At 46.1% G+C, this 17,200-nt stretch overlaps 1 protein-coding gene across 1 annotated transcript in view; it reads left to right on the top strand.

Annotated features, from left to right (window-relative positions):
- The window catches only part of dnah7 (dynein, axonemal, heavy chain 7), an 83,761-nt gene that overhangs the window by 53,772 nt on the left and 12,789 nt on the right, over nt 1-17,200 (top strand). Inside the window, exons 47-59 of the mRNA XM_067261627.1 lie at nt 98-283; nt 885-1,048; nt 2,119-2,273; nt 4,204-4,394; nt 8,083-8,216; nt 9,273-9,608; nt 10,383-10,509; nt 10,736-10,930; nt 13,223-13,315; nt 14,335-14,511; nt 14,864-15,025; nt 16,282-16,482; nt 16,725-16,886. Of these exons, the coding sequence (XP_067117728.1) occupies nt 98-283; nt 885-1,048; nt 2,119-2,273; nt 4,204-4,394; nt 8,083-8,216; nt 9,273-9,608; nt 10,383-10,509; nt 10,736-10,930; nt 13,223-13,315; nt 14,335-14,511; nt 14,864-15,025; nt 16,282-16,482; nt 16,725-16,886 (2,283 nt within the window). The remainder of the gene's footprint in view (nt 1-97; nt 284-884; nt 1,049-2,118; nt 2,274-4,203; nt 4,395-8,082; nt 8,217-9,272; nt 9,609-10,382; nt 10,510-10,735; nt 10,931-13,222; nt 13,316-14,334; nt 14,512-14,863; nt 15,026-16,281; nt 16,483-16,724; nt 16,887-17,200) is intronic.

Genomic DNA, 17,200 nt, shown 5'->3' with positions numbered 1-17,200 from the left:
AAGGGTAGAAAGGTTTTGTTTATTTTTCCCTCCTACTTCCACCTACTCTCATGGAAGGTGCAGCTCTGGTTTGTTAGTCATGTGTTTGTTCCTGCAGGTGGAGATGTGCAGCAGGAAGCTGGAGAGAGCAGAGCAGCTGATTGGCGGCCTGGGCGGGGAGAAGACTCGCTGGAGCGAGACGGCCTTCAACCTGGGAGAGCTCTACAAGAACCTGACCGGGAACATCCTTATCTCAGCTGCCATCGTGGCCTACCTGGGGGCCTTCACCTCCAGCTACAGACAGGTACACACTGGGGAATGGATCTGAAGAGTCTGGTCAAGAGAGGTGTAGCTTTTGCCTTAATTGTATTTTTGTTGCATGTTCCAGCAACATTAACTAAGCATCGGACTATAGGGGAAATACAGGATATGTAGGAACATCAATGCATGAGCACATTTGTATGTATTAAACACACATATGAATGTATTTCACTTGAGTGTATGTGTGTCTATGCACATGCTTATATGGGTCTGTCAGAAGCAGTCACCATCACTGAGATTGAGTCCTTTGATGTGACAAATAAGTGAGGATGCTTAATATTCTAAATATTTAAACTAGTTTGATTTTCTGTTGCTCAAAGGAAGCCCACATTAAAGCCTGCCTCTCTGAGGACCTTAGTGATGCACTCAGCTCCCCTCACTGCTCTTTTTAACAACAAATAAGGCCTGTTGATGAAATATAGATGACACTGATCAAAACCCAGTTACAGTTGTGGAAAATAAACAAAAAAAGAATTATTTTAACGTTCCCAATCACTATCTGCAATGATACCCCACAGTGCTGAGGGTGTACATACCACCTGTGTGTGTACTTGTGACTGTGTAACCTGTGTGTGTATGTCCAGAGACAGACCCAGGAGTGGATGGCTCTGTGTACGAGCAGAGATATCCCCTGCTCCAGCAACATGTCCCTGATGAGCTCCCTGGGAGACCCTGTGAAGATCCGCTCCTGGACCATTGCTGGGCTGCCTTCAGACACCTTCTCCATAGACAACGGCATCATCATCTCGTAAGCACCCTAACCTTACAGCCACAGATGTCATTCACACTTAAACCGCTAGGAGCACCGTGAGACAGGCTGGGTGTTGATCCAGCAATCAAGCACATCCCACCCTTTGGGATTTAATGTTAAAAGAGGATTTTTCATATGTGAGTAAACTAGTATCACATACTGCAGCAGTAGGAACAGTTCTAGATATGGAGTTTTTCCCTAAGTGGATGAATAAACTTCTTAAATACTATCAACACCATCTGACAAAGCAGGACCGAGACCCTTCTATTCTAACATGACATGAATAAGCTTTTGGTGCATATGGACATTTTCAGATATGTATACATGCAAATGCATTTACCTTATGTTGCACTTCATATCTGTCTTCACTGTATATCATGTTATATATTATATATACTTACATTTACATTTTAGTCATTTAGCAGACACTCTTATCCAGAGCGACTTACAGTAAGTACAGGGACATTCTCCCCCGAGGCAAGTAGGGTGAAGTGCCTTGCCCAAGGACACAACGTCATTTGGTTGGCATAGCCGGGAATCGAACTAGCAACCTTCTGATTACTAGCCCGCTTCCCTAACCACTCAGCCATCTGACTCCAATACTTTTACATAAGAAGTGACTGTGTCCTTAAGCCTGAGAGCAGACCATACCTCATCTTGCTCCTGGAACTGTTTGTATATGTGCTGTAACTGTGTGTGTGTATGTCTATGTGTGTGCTGTAACTGTGTGTGTATACGTATGTGCTGGAACTGTGTGTGTGTGTGTGTGTCTGTCTGTCTGTGTGTACTGTAACTGTGTGCATGTGTATGTGCTGTAACTGTGTGTGTCTGTGTGTGTGCTGTAACTGTGTGTGAGTGTGCTATAACTGTGTGTGTGTGTGTGTCTGTGCTGTAACTGTGTGTGTGTATGTGTGTGTGTGAGTGCTGTAACTGTGTGTGCTGTAACTGTGTGTGTGTGTGTCTGTGTGTGTGTGCTATAACTGTCTGTGTGTGTGTGTGCTGTAACTGTGTGTGTGTGTGTGTGTCTGTGTGCTGTAACTGTGTGTGCTGTAACTGTGTGTGTGCAGCAACGCCAGAAGGTGGCCCCTCATGATTGACCCCCAGGGCCAGGCCAACAGGTGGGTGAAGAACATGGAGAAGGCCAACAGCCTGCACATCATCAAACTGAGCGACGCTGACTTTGTTCGTACTCTTGAGAACTGCATTCAGTTTGGCAATCCTGGTAAGAGTGTGTGTGTGTGTGCGTGCCTGTGTGCGCGTGTGGGTGTGGGTATGTGTGCGCGTGTGTGTGTGTGAGTGTGGTGTCCCCATGGAACAGCTGACCCTCCTCAGCCCTGTTGAATAGCATCTGGGGAGAGCTGACCCGCCGTGGTAGCATCACCCCCGGTCTACTGAAGAGGGCGCCCTTCACCACCAGGACAGTCTTGTGATCTAGCGGGTGAACATGGCTTTCTGCTCTACTGTATTTTCTGTGTGCATTTTGTTATGAGGTAAAGTGCTTGAGAAACACATAGAAGCAGTAAGGCCTTTCCTCTCATGCCCACATGTGTACCCCAATGACTAGGGATGAAACTACACTCCACATCAGATCAAACTCATAATAAGTCATGTATGTTCAGTGGAAACTCTTATCTGTGACAGAATTCTCTCAGATAGCATGGTGGGTTGTTTGTGTTTCTGTCTTTGTTCAGTTCCCTCCCCCTGAACACAAAGTTGGAGTGCAGTGATGTAAAAAAATCCCCATTCTGATTCTAGAATCACAGTCCCTCCTTGCTGTCGTACAGACTTGACCATTTGTCCTCTGTATCCATCCACTGTGTAGCAGCTTCACACAAACTCTCCTTTTATTCAACTAAATCCTCTAGACATCCAAAGCCACCGCCTTCCTTTTTCCTCACAAAACACAATGCCTCTCGTTTTGGCAGTGGACTGCAGGAGAAAGAGAGATGTGATGAAAGGAAGAGAACTATAGTGAGAGTATAAAGACATGACAACTACAGGCTAAACAGAATTGTGTAATATCACTGATGTTTACATCCACCAACGACAGTGTTTCAGCAAGCAGTGTGTCCTTGCAGGGAACAAACCTCTCTTGAGAGAGGCAGAGAGAGAGAGAGAGGGAGAGGGGGTGATAGAGAGGGGGAGATAAAGAGAAGAGAGAGAGAGGGAGAGAGAGATTGAGAGGCAGATGATATAGAGGGAGAGATAGAGAGAGGAGACAGAGAGCTGTGCTGTGCCACATACCTCTGTGTTGTAGTCTTTGCCAGGTTTTCTAAAGTTATTATCCTTTAGCTCTCTATCAAAGCCTTACTTCATCGCTGTCGAAGCAAACTCCATTGAATCCTAAGCAAATTGTCAATAAAATACAAGACAGTCATACAGGCCAGTGATCCTCCAGACTTTAGAGGTGATATTCTTACGGGCCAGCATGCATAAGAAGTTGGTCGGAGCACATGAATCAGTCACTTGAAGGTCTCTGACAGTGAGAGCTGTGTCACGCGGCCCAGCATCTAAGCTGGGTTTACATTGTGTCAAATATTTCAATCCTGCACAATGCACCTTGAGAAACATTTTGGCATTCTAACATTTTTAAATCCTGTAATCGCCCTATGATTGGATACTGCACACTGTGAAATCTTAATGCATTGCGATCATGGTCTGATACTCTGATGTGGGTTATTAATGATAACCCTCACCGTGTGAAACAGATGTAGTGAACGTTCATTCCTGCTGCATGAACCTTGTCTAGAATAGAATTGAAGCCTTTTCCTTATTGTATAATAGAACTGCCCCCAGCACAGCTCAGCACAGCTCAGCTCAGCTCAGGAATGCATCCTGCTTTGAACCCCAAGGATCCCCATCAGTCCACCACCACTCCCCTAGGAGTCAACTGAAGAAGCAGTCATTTGCTATAATTTTTTAATGAGATTAGGGGTGTCCTTAATCTCAGCCGAGGACACACTATATATCTGAGGCTCGTGGTTATGAATGCCCTGGTTGTGCTGTGACCCAGTGCTGTGATGTTGTGATCATGTGATGATGTTGTTGTCTTGCCGCCCAGTGCTATGTGTTCTGATGTGATGATGTGAGGCTGTCTTTCCTGGTGCTGTGTGTGATGTTCTGATGTGATGATGTGATGCTGTCTTGCCCAGTGCTGCTGGAGAACATCGGGGAGGATCTAGACCCCATCTTGGAGCCGCTGCTGCTGAAACAGACCTTCAAGCAGGGCGGCAGCATCTGCATCCGGCTGGGAGACTCCACCATTGAGTACTCCCCCGACTTCCGCTTCTACATCACCACCAAGCTGAGGAACCCCCACTACCTGCCAGAGACCTCCGTCAAGGTGAGGACTGCCCCAGCATCCCTCCCCCCTCCCCAGCCTCCCTCCCCCAGCATCCCTTCCCCTGCCTCCCTTCACCAGCCCCCCTCCCCCTGCCTCCCTCCCCCATGTACTCCTGCATTATTTCGACTTGTCACTCATTTTCATAGTGAACACATGGCTGCCCGTCTCTCTGCGTCACTAAGTGTGACCGCAGCGCTGGAGTAGTCGTCCGTAGCTACACATCTGTCTACAGCAGGTGTGAGCCGTCCTAATGAGCTCCCCCTCCCCAGCTTGCATCCTACACATGTGGGGCTCTGACAGCGTGGGAGACGTATTACTGGCTGTGCTAACTCAAACTAACATGCACACTGTAAAGGAGCCGGGTCCCTCATATCACTCCTGCAAGGGCTACAGGTCACACACCCAGGCCTGTTAGCCTAGCTTAGCAGGCTAGGTCACATACCCAGGCCTTTTTAGCCTAGTTTAGCAAGCTAGGTCACACACCCAGGCCTGTTAGCCTAGTTTAGCAGGCTAGGTCACACACCCAGGCCTGTTAGCCTAGTTTAGCAGGCTAGGTCACACACCCAGGCCTGTTAGCCTAGCTTAGCAGGTTAGGTCACGCACCCAGGCCTGTTAGCCTAGCTTAGCAAGCTAGGTCATTCTTCCTAATAGGCCTCACTAGGTCCAAATAAGAACTGAGACGTAAAGCTCTATAAATGCCTTTACTGTCAAACTGTCGTGTGGAAACCACGCTTGCTGAATATTCACAAAAGAAGATTTTGAACCTAGGTCTGTTTAGTGGTGGTCTCAGGGCTGCCAACTGTCACGCATTGGCCGTGAGACACACGCATTTCAACCATTTCACACGCTCTCACGCCACACCTTGTATATCTCACGCTGAAAAGGCAACGCCAACCATGTAGCCCTGCTAACGTTGTAAACAGTAACATACGAGGCAACATAGACGCGCTAACAGCCCTGAAAACTCCGCTGGGGGAGGTGGGGGGGGGATTGAGACATTTAGAAACATTTGTTGCTGTTTAAAGCAGTTCTCAAAACTGCTACAGGGCAGAGGTCTTGCTGCAGAATGACAAACCTGTTAGACTGTCATACCTTCTTCCTGAAAGAGACAGTGCGATTGGGCCAGAGCTTTCTCCTGAATCAGAACCGAATGGGTTTTATTCGCCATGAAAGTTTGCACAGACAAGGAATTTACTTTGGCAGGAAAGTGCATACATTAAACATATAGGAATCCTAAAACTTAAATATGTGGTCTAACTATACTAAAGGTACAAGTCTACCTAATACTAATAACAAATATAACATAAAATATAAAGTAGACAAATAATTTACAATATAAAAATATAAAAATACAAATAGTACAAGAGATACAAATAGTACAAAAGATACAAATAGTGTAATATAGTGCAATTGCAATGTGGCAAGGTGTCATTGTGCAGATTTTGAATAAAGTCAGTGCGAGCTCTTGGCCTTGTTGAAGAGGCCAACAGCGGATGGGAAGAAACTGTTTTTGTGGCGTGTGGTATTGGTCCTGATGGACCGCAGCCTTCTGCCAGAGGGGAGTGGCTGAAACAGAGTGTGTCCAGGGTGGGAGGAGTCGGCCACAATCTTCCTCGCACGCTTCAGGGTCCTCAAGGTGTGCAGGTCCTCGAGGGAAGGCAGATTGCAGCCGAGTCAGATGGCTGAGTGGTTAGGGAATCGGGCTATTAATCAGTAGGTTGCCGGTTCGATTCCAGGCCGTGAAAAATGACGTTGTGTCATTGGGCAAGGCACTTCCCCCTACTTGCCTCAGCGGAATGTCCCTGTACTTACCGTAAGTCGCTCTGGATAAGAGCGTCTGCTAAATGACTAAATGCAATGTTGTGCTTTCTTGATGAGGGAGCTGATATTCAGTTCCCACTTGAGGTCCTGGGAGAGGATAGTACCCAGGAAGCGGAAGGACTCCACAGTATTGACTGGGGAGTCGCACAGGGTGATGGGGGTAAGTGGGGCTGTGTTCTTTCTAAAGTCCACAACCATCTCCACTGTCTTAAGAGCATTGAGCTCTAAGTTGTTCTGGCTACACCAGGTCACCAGAGGTCTTAAACCAGAGGTGACGAGTCTCGGTGTAATCCTGGACTCAGATTTGAATTTCAACTCTCACATTAATAAAGTGACCAAAACAGCTTTCTTTCACCTGAGGAATATAGCAAAGGTACGACCATTCATAAACCAAAATGATGCAGAGAAGTTAATTCATGCTTTTATATCCAGCCGGCTGGACTACTGTAACGCACTTTTCGCTGGTCTTCCCAAGAAAACCACTGAAAGACTACAGCTCATTCAAAATTCTGCAGCTAGATTATTAACCAAAACTAAAAGGAGAGAACACATTAGTCCTGTCCTAGCTACTTTACACTGGCTCCCTGTTACCTTCAGAATTGACTTTAAGGTCCTTTTCCTCACATACAAAGCTCTACACGGACAAGGACCTAGCTACATTGCTAACTCCTTTATAAACTACACACCAGCTAGAACACTGCGATCATCAAATGCAGGCCTATTAGAGGTCACCAGAAGCAGTCATAAGAAGATTGGTGATTCGGCCTTTGTCAATTACACCCCAAAACTATGGAACAAATTACCCATAAATATTAGGGAAGCAAACACTCTAGACATTTTTAAAAGACAGCTTAAAACCTACCTTTTTACCGAAGCATTTAAGTAATTTTATCTCAAAAGGGTTTTCCTACTTTTGAAGTTGTTTTCTCTCTTGAACAGAGATCTTATTGGGATTTTATTTTTGTTTGAATTGTTTATCACTAGTATTATTGTTTTTATTGATTTTATGTAAAGCACCTTGAGCTATAATTCTTGTATGAAATGTGCTATATAAATAAAGTCTTACTTACTTACTTACTTACCAGGTAGGCCGCTTCCCACCTATAGTCAGACTCATCCCCACCAGAGATGAGCCCAATGATGGTGGTGTCGTCTGCAAACTTCAGGAGTTTGACAGACGGATGACTGGAGGTGCAACTGTTGGTGTACAGGGAGAAGAGCAGAAAGAGGCAGTGTGATTGGGCCAGAGCTTTCACCTAAAAGAGGCAGTGTGATTGGACCAGACCTTCCTCCTGAAAGAGGCAGTGTGATTGGGCCAGACCTTCCTCCTGAAAGAGGCAATGTGATTGGGCCAGACCTTCCTCCTGAAAGAGGCAGTGTGATTGGGCCAGACCTTCCTCCTGAAAGAGGCAGTGTGATTGGGCCAGAGCTTTCTCCTGAAAGAGGCAGTGTGATTGGGCCAGAGTTCTGCAAGAGTGAGTGAGTTTTCACTTTAAAAGAGTCACAGCACTAGAACCAAGGTGCTTTTACCCCCCAACACACATTGCTCAATAAACGCTCCATTTAAACAGCATCCCATCATAAAACACCAGATCGAATACTGGTGCAGTTGGAAGAAGGAAAAAAGCATTTTCCAGAAAAGACACATTAACCGTAATTGCATTACGGAGGAAAAAGGCATTACCGAAGATTGCGCTCTCTCTGTCTCTCTGTCTCTCTCTCTCTCTCTCTCTCTCTCTCTCTCTCTCTCTCTCTCTCTCTCTCTTGAAACCCCCCCCCTACACACACACAAACTCTTACATATGCACGCAGAACACACACACCTCAGAGCGTAACGGTCGTGTGTCCTGTTTCCTCTGGGCTGCAGGTGACACTGCTGAACTTCATGATTACGCCCAAGGGCATGCAGGACCAGCTGCTGGGCATCGTGGTGGCCCGGGAGAGACCCGACCTGGAGGAGGAGAAGCAGGCCCTCATTCTGCAAGGGGCCCACAACAAGAGGTTAGGGTTATCCCCCGCCGGGTAACACACTGGTTAACACTGCTCACTGGTTAACACACTGGTTAATACACTGGTTAACACTGCTCACTGGTTAACACACTGGTTAACACACTGGTTAACACTGCTCACTAGTTAACACTGGTTAATACACTGGTTAACACTGCTCACTAGTTAACACACTGTTTAATACACTGGTTAACACTGCTCACTAGTTAACACTGGTTAATACACTGGTTAACACTGCTCACTAGTTAACACACTGTTTAATACACTGGTTAACACTGCTCACTAGTTAACACACTGGTTAATACACTGGTTAACATTTACATTTAGTCATTTAGCAGACGCTCTTATCCAGAGCGACTTACAGTAAGTACAGGGACATTCCCCCGAGGCAAGTAGGGTGAAGTGCCTTGCCCAAGGACACAACGTCATGTGGCACGGACGGGAAGAACTGGCAACCTTCAGATTACTATCCCGCTTCCCTAACCGCTCAGACACCTGACTCCCTACTTAACACTGCTCACTGGTTAACACACTGCTCACTGGTTAAGACATTGGTTAATACACTGGTTAACACTGCTCACTGGTTAACACACTGGTTAATACACTGGTTAACACTGCTCACTGGTTAACACACTGGTTAAAATACTGGTTAATACACTGGTTAACACTGCTCACTGGTTAACACACTGGTTAACATACTGGTTAATACACTGGTTAACACTGCTCACTGGTTAACACACTGCTCACTGGTTAAGACATTGGTTAATACACTGGTTAACACTGCTCACTGGTTAACACACTGGTTAATACACTGGTTAACACTGCTCACTGGTTAACACACTGGTTTATACACTGGTTAACACTGCTCACTGGTTAACTCTAAGGTCTCTGATAAGGTCCCTGTACTTACTGTAAGTCGCTCTGGATAAGAGCGTCTGCTAAATGACTACATGTAAATGTAATGTAGATTCACACATCAGGGGACAGAGGCTGCAGGTCATGGTAGTGTTTCCACATTCTTCCTGTTCTGGTGACCTCTGCCCTCCCCAGGCAGCTGAAGGAGATCGAGGACAAGATCCTGGAGGTGCTCTCCTCGTCCGAGGGCAACATCCTGGAGGACGAGACAGCCGTCAAGATCCTGTCCTCCTCAAAGGTCCTGGCCAACGAGATCTCAGAGAAGCAGGCCATTGCCGAGGCGACGGAAGTGAAGATTGACGAGACGCGTATGGGCTACACGCCCATTGCTGAGCACTCAGCCATCCTCTTCTTCTCCATCGCCAACCTGGCCAACATTGAGCCCATGTACCAGTATTCCCTCACCTGGTTCATCAACCTCTTCATCTGCTCCATCGACAACTCAGACAAGAGTGACGTGCTGGAGAAGAGGTCAGCTTCTTACAGTGAACTTAAGACAAAAATGAACGCATTGTAGTCAGTTATTTATATTGCTAATTCATTGAGAATCTAAAATCTAATAAAGATAACAATCCACAAGATTAAGGGTAAATAAGGAGCAGTAACTTAATGAGCAAACCACCTAAACATGCACCTATCAGCTCAGCTGTAATGGAGCTGTTTCCAGCTTACTCCATCCGCTTGTTGATGTGTTGCTGTCTACCTGGGGGGTATTCCAGAAAGCGGGTTCAACAAACTGCAAACCTAACCCTGAACTCTGAATTGATTTACTCTAACATGGGAAACCCAGACGGGTTCCAGAAAATCTGATTTGAATTAGTTAAATCAACTCAGAGTACGTCCACTCTGAGTTAAGCGCGGGCATGAGAACTATTAAAAGCCAACATGAATGGAACTCCGATACTAGGATCCACCATGGCACCCGGCGACAAAAAACGTTGTCCTACTTCACCACACTTCAGATAAAGTGTTAATACGTGTTTATGGTGAATCTGAGCACATATTCCGCAAAAGAAATACCCGGCTGTAGCAGCGTATGGCGTGGGAGACAAGTGCTGGCCGAGTCAATGCATACGTTTGAATGCAGCAGCCAGTCCATACATTGAACATTTAACCACACTGTCTGTTAGTTCAATGTATGGACTGGCTACTGCATTCAAATGTTATTATGTATCTATCAACTATCATGCTTTACAGAAATTAAAGAAGGGATAAACTTTCTGAATCTTGTGTGTTTACTTCCAGGCTGCAGATTCTGAGAGACCACTTCACCTACTCACTGTATGTCAACGTGTGTCGCTCACTGTTTGAGAAAGACAAGCTTCTCTTCTCCTTCTGCCTCACCGTCAACCTGCTGATGCACGACAAGCTAGTAAGCTGTCCGTCGCCCTGGCCTACACACAGTTCTATTTCTACACACATTACTGGCTTTACAGTACTACTACTACAGCACACACTACTGTACCCCTTCCCCCCCATAGTTAGTAGTTCAGAAACAGGCTACATTCATATGGATGTTTTCCTCACCTGTAAATCCTCAAACAGTACAGACAAAGTGGCTGTTGATGACCAGATGAAGCATGTCCCCACTCCCTCAGGTAGACGAGAGCCAGTGGCGTTTCCTGCTGACCGGGGGGGTGGGCCTGGACAACCCCCACTCAAACCCCTGCACCTGGCTGCCCAAGAAGGCCTGGGATGAGATGTGTCGTCTCAGCCAGATGGAGGCCTTCAAGAACCTGCGCACGGACATGGCTCGCCTCAAAGACAAGTGGAAGGAGGTGTACGATAGTCCGGTGGGTGGTTGAGTGTAGGGCTGAACGATTAATTGCATTTGCGATAATATCGCAATGTGACAAAACGAGATTTTGTAATCGCAAAGGCTGCGATTTTACTTTGGTCACGTGACACGCGAGAGTAACGCAGTTTGAAGAGGAAGGATCAACTTTGCACGTTACACTTTACCTTGACCTGTACGATGGCCTCAGGCTCGACAGAACCTGACACTCCAGACACTTTGCCAATTTTGCCTTTAAAAAAAGATACTGCGCAGTGTCAAGTATGGTGCCAATCCTGCCTGGCTAACGTTGCTACCTCACGGGGCAACACCACCAACCTAATTCGGCCCTAAAAAAACACCACAAAGCCATGTAAAATGCATAGCTAAAATGCTTAACACCAGTGTGTCAAATAAGCCAAATAACCCCCGATAGGATCACTGATTGAAATGTTTGAAAGCCTAATTCCATATTCATATACGAAATTACTCAAGCAGTAACAGTGTTCATCACGAAAGATATGATGCCCCTCAGTGACACATACAGTAGGATCACTATGGCTGTCAGTGCCATACTGTTTCTGTTAGGCTACTGACTGGATCAGAAATGTCCAGACAGTGTTTTTTTTTCTTTTAAGATTTAACCTTTAGATGCGTGAGTTCTAAATATTTCCGACGGTCCCCACAGCGCAAGTTTTTTTTCCATAATGGTAGCTGGCTAGCTTTAGTTAAGAAAGTGCAACGCACATGTTATCAGCCTACGTTTAGCTTTGATTTACCAAAATATTTTCAAAGAGGTACAGACGGTATGTTTTCCTTAATTTTTCTGAACTTTGTGTGTTATGTTGCTGACTGGAGATCAGTAGTATATATCTATATTTATTAATAATAAATCATAATCGCATATTAAATCGCAATTGCAATATTAGTCTAAATAATCGCAATTATCTTATTTTCCGAAATCGTTCAGCCCTAGTTGAGTATGTGTGGGTGTGTGTGTGTGGGCGTAGGTGTGTGTGTGTGTGTGGGTGGATGAGTGAGTGTGTGGTTGGGTGCAGTTCTCACAAACGTGCTGGAACTCACACTGCCATGTGCATGAGCTCACAAACCCACCCGCAAAAACCTCCTCTAGTTGGAGTCAGATATAACACACGACTCTAGCCGAATACACTCACAGTCTCTAAAACGTTTTCAGTTCAGGTCTCATTCATAGTAAAACATCAATCTACGGGGATAGACAGAGGAATTTTCCCCCTCCACAGTTCCCCAAGAAACAAGCATACCATCACACTTCTCTCCCTAACCCATCCTCTCTTCCCTCTCCTCTCTCTCCCCCTTCCTCTCCCTCCCTCGGCGCATCACAGATTGGCTCTCTTATCGCTTAATTACATTGCTTTATCTCACTACAGGTCAATAAAGAACCCCCCCCCCTCCCCCCTCCTAAAAACGGATGTGATGCCATGGCGCCTCCATTATCTCCCAGGATAACCTGATTACACCCAGCCGCCAGCCAGTCCCCCGCAGACCGCTTGCGTGCTGATGAATGGAAACGCTCGCCAAGTTTCCCTCGTTAAGGAGGGTATTAAAGGCAGGAATTTAGTCATCCGTACAGCCGTTGGTAGATGGAGTCTCCCGTTGTTTGAACGTGAAAGGGCTCGAGGCGGATGCGTCAACAGGGATGTTACTGGGGCTCCGCTTGTGCTTCCCAGGGGGTACAGATGGTTGAGGAGTCTTACTAGGGTCGATGTGTAGCACATAAGCCAGAGAAGGAAGGGTGCATGAGATTGTTGCTGTTAGCATTTACATTTAGTCATTTATTTAGCAGACGCCCTTATCCAGAGCGACTTACAGTAACATTACAGGGACATTCCCCCTGAAGCAAGTAGGGTTAAGTGCCTTGCCCAAGGACACAACGTCATTTGACACGGCCGGGAATCGAACTGGTAACCTTAAGATTACTAGCCCGACTTCCTCACCGCTCAGCCATCTGACTCTCCGCATATGTGGAAGATGCTGGAAGAAATTGATTTAGAACAACAATGAAATCTGTTTACAGTTTAGGTTGATGTGAATGATTGTTAATCATTCACAAAAAGAAGGGAAAGTGAGAAATATGTCTGTGTGAAAGATGTCTGTGTTTCAAGTTTCTAGGGTATTTTGTAACAAATACAGGTACACTGGGATTCTTTGGCCCTGCTCCTCTTGACAATCCCTAGTGTTTTATCTAAACCTCTAATAAATAATCTAACCTAGAAAAAATACTGTAACTCCTAACCTGAGCTACTATACTTCAACATTGTGTATCCTGCAGACCCCACACCACACCCCTTTCCCAGATGAGTGGCAGACCAACCTTGGACAGTTCCAGAAGATGTTGGTGATCCGCTGTCTCAGACCAGACAAGGTAGTGGAAAAAGTCAGGTGGTGGTGACAGTGGGCAGGTCGTTGGGGAGGGCAGGGAAAAAATCTAATTGATAAGGTGGGATGTTCCCAACAATTAAATTAACAGGGTGGGATGTTCCCAATACATAAAAGGCATGGGGGGAGACAACCGTAAGTGCAGGATGATCACAATTGAACAAATATCCATATGTATATTTATATGAAAAAGTAAAAGGACAAAATAAAAATAAAAATTCATTAAATAAATTATGAAAATAAATTATGATGGAAAGTGCTCCAATGGTGGGTAATGAAATCATTATCCTAAAGTGCTAGGTTCAGTGTAAAGGCCAAAATATGCTTCTGCGTCTCCGTTTACGGATGGGCGGGCGCACGGATACGGACGGATAGACTTCGTTTATGGTTCTCCGTAGGCTGTGGGTGCTGAAAACAATTCAGAAGAAGATTAGGTGGCGCAGCGTTTTTTTGTAAGTCGTCGTCGAGTGTTTATTTACCTAGGTTATCGAGAAGTCGGAGCAAATTTACTAATTAGCCGTTTTATCAATAAAATAAGCACATTTTCAGCAACTACACTGCCCATTTCTCGTCACATTTTAATTCAGATGCTGATTTACATGTACTGTTTAGCTGAATTATGAATTCTAAAAACTTACAGCAATGGCGGTCAAAGGATTCTGTTCGTCCTGTTTATTACGGCAACCCCCGCCCCTGACGCAAGCGGTTCTTAATACTGACCAATCACAGCCAAGGGGGTCTCCGTAGCTCTCCGTAGCTCTCTGAAATTACGACGGACAGTTAGAAAATTCAGGAGGTGCACGTCAAGGTGGCCGAGGCTGTCCGAGGGCTGACGGAGAGCTCGTAGAGGGTGTTCCACGGAGACAAGTGTTCCCATGTGTCCGTTTTTCGAAAAACGCAGAAGCATATATCGGCCTTTAGGGTTACAGTTAGGGTTCGTTGTTAGGGTTAGTTGTTAGGGTTGTCCTGCTGGTCACCCACCATTACCCTCCCCTCTGTCCCAAGGTTGTCCCCATGGTCCAGGAGTTTGTGGCGGGCAGCCTTGGCCGTCCCTTCATCGAGGCTCCGCCCTTCAACCTGGGCCAGGCGTTTGGGGACAGCCACTGCTGCGCCCCTCTCATCTTCATCCTCTCCCCCGGCTCAGACCCCATGGCCGCCCTGCTCAAGTTTGGTGACGAGCAGGTGCTACTGCATCTCAAATTCACACCTAAATATACTTAAGCACATCCATCTTAAAAGTAGTTCATCATTACCTTGATTATTTTTTTCGCTGCATATAATTGAAAAGTGAAACGTACTTGCCCAAAACTGTTTGGTTAATATTTGAACCTGTGTGTGCGGTTTGGTGTGTGTGGGTGGGTTGGTGTGTATGGGTGAGTTGGTGTGTGTGTGTGTGTGCTTGTGTCTGTGTGTGTTGGTTTGGTGTGTGTGTGGTTTGTGTGTGCGGGCATGTGTGTGCGTGTGGGGGTTTTGGTGTGTGTATGTGCTTGTGTGTGTGCGTGTGTGGGTTTTGGTGTGTGTTTGCCTTCCCCAGGGCTTCAGTGGCAGCAGGCTGACGTCTCTGTCTCTGGGCCAGGGCCAGGGCCCCATCGCCATGAGCATGATCCAGACCGGGGTGAAGGAGGGCAGCTGGGTGGTGCTGCAGAACTGCCACCTGGCCACCTCCTGGATGTCCACTCTGGAGAGGGTCTGCGAGGTACACTGCATGCTTTCATCAGTAGATACTGTCAGGTCCAGGGCTCGAAATTAACTTTTTGGCTTACCAGCCAAAATGGCTGGTAGATGAAAAAAATTACCAGCCAATAATATTTTTTACCGGCCAAAATTAAACCTGGCATTTCAGACGTACTCTGAAATTTTTGGACATAAACAACCTTTACCTATGATTTTAATATCATTGTAAATCACTCTCAGAATCGATTAAACAAAATCAACCAATTTTACTTTTTGAAATAATGTATTAATTCAGGGGGTTCCAGGGGCTTACTACTCCTCTTGCTCAATGTGAGATCGGTTGTCCTTGTCCATGAGGTTTGTTCTTTGCATCGGACTAGCTGGCTAAAAGAAGAATTCCCATATCTGTTGAAATGCCCTGCTTGACTTTTTTGGTGTAAAACTTAATTGACCGAACTGTAAAATTATGAACTTGACATGTGACATGACGCGACCAAGAAAGAGACATGGCTACCGCCTAGTAAAGACAATGCCGTCTATCTGGCGACGCACTCATTCAAATTTCAAGACTTTCGTGACCCAAATCAAAATTCTGATGTGACAGATCAATGGGGTATTGCTTTGTCTCTTAAATGCTACCATCCTCAACCTTTTTTGTCTTTTTAAATCTAACTATTTGTATTATCCGTGTCATTCTCTAGGTTTTATAAAGGTTATCTTCCTGGTTTTCTGCCACCTAGATGCGCGCACAACTGTTCGTGTTGGCGTTGCAAGCTTTTTTTTTTTACATGACGGGCGCGGTAGTCGGGAGCTGTACTCCGCAATTTCACTCGCCAAATGGCGGCGCATCGGACACAATTTAGTCGCCAGCCCAAAAATGTACACACCATTGGCGATTGGCGGGTGCCAATTTCAAGCCCTGGTCAGGTCAACTTCCTCAACACAAGCCCTTATAGTGCAGATGTTGCAATCAGTATCATCTTAAAAATTACTCCTTTTAAATGTAAGTGTCATCATGTTAATGGTGTGAGAAGACCCTCAGAATTCTTACAACACAAAACCAACTAACCAAAATGGAACCTGATGCATAGCGTGATCAGTTCCTGTCCTTAGGGACACTCCTGTGATCAACCTGGGCAGCCCCAACACCCCCAGCAGTAACCTGTGATCAACCTGGGCAGCCCTAACACCCCCAGCAGTAACCTGTGATCAACCTGGGCAGCCCTAACACCCCCAGCAGTAAATGTTTCTCCAGCACAGCCTCCTCTGTGTTCCCAGGAGCTCAACCCAGACTCCACACACCCGGACTTCCGCCTGTGGCTGACCAGCTACCCGGCCGCCTCCTTCCCCGTGGCCGTGCTGCAGAACGGGGTGAAGATGACCAATGAGGCGCCCAAGGGCCTTCGCGCCAACATCGCCCGCTCCTTCCTCATGGACCCCATCTCAGACCCAGAGTTCTTCTCAAGCAGCAGCAAGCCGGTCAGTGTGTGAACACGCGTGTGCATGTTATAGTATGCAGGCATTGGAACCGGAACCAAAACCTTTGTTGTGAACACAACTTAATACTTAGAAGCTTAGTGTTTGACCTCAAGTGCCTGTCAAACTGCATCCTGCTATGCTGAATATGTGAACGTGGTGCTTAGGGTGACACGTGGTGTAGTAAGTTAATTGGCTGGTATAAAGCTGTCACACACTGTTTAAGAAGCTGTGTTGTCTGTCAGGCTGTGTTTAAGAAGCTGCTGTATGGCCTGTGCTTCTTCCACGCCCTGACCCAAGAGAGGAGGAAGTTTGGTCCTATTGGGTGGAATATCCCCTACGAGTTCAACGAGACTGACCTCCGCATCTCTGTTCAGCAGCTGCACATGTTCTTAGAGCAGTATGAGGTACACACTGTATAGTAAAGATGTGTCCATCTCACTCTCTCCATCCCTCTCATTCTCACTCGATCTTTCTCTTTTTCTCTCTCTCTTCCTCTCTATGTATGTCACTTATTCCTGTCATTCTTTCTCTATATCTCTTACTTATTATTATTCTTTTATTTACCAACGCTGACCCAAGTTGAACACTGGATTTTGGTGTTTCAACACCCATTGACACCTGTTTCTATCTCTCTGTCTCTCTTTCTCTCTCTGTCTTTCTCCCTCTCTCTCTCTTTCAATCACACACCCTTACAAACCCCTGTATGGCAGCTTCTACA

This window comes from Osmerus mordax, chromosome 2, assembly GCF_038355195.1.
Source record: "Osmerus mordax isolate fOsmMor3 chromosome 2, fOsmMor3.pri, whole genome shotgun sequence".
Taxonomy (NCBI): Eukaryota; Metazoa; Chordata; class Actinopteri; order Osmeriformes; family Osmeridae; genus Osmerus; species Osmerus mordax.
Note: the sequence above shows the minus strand (reverse complement) of the source record. Positions and strands in the feature narration are given on the sequence as shown.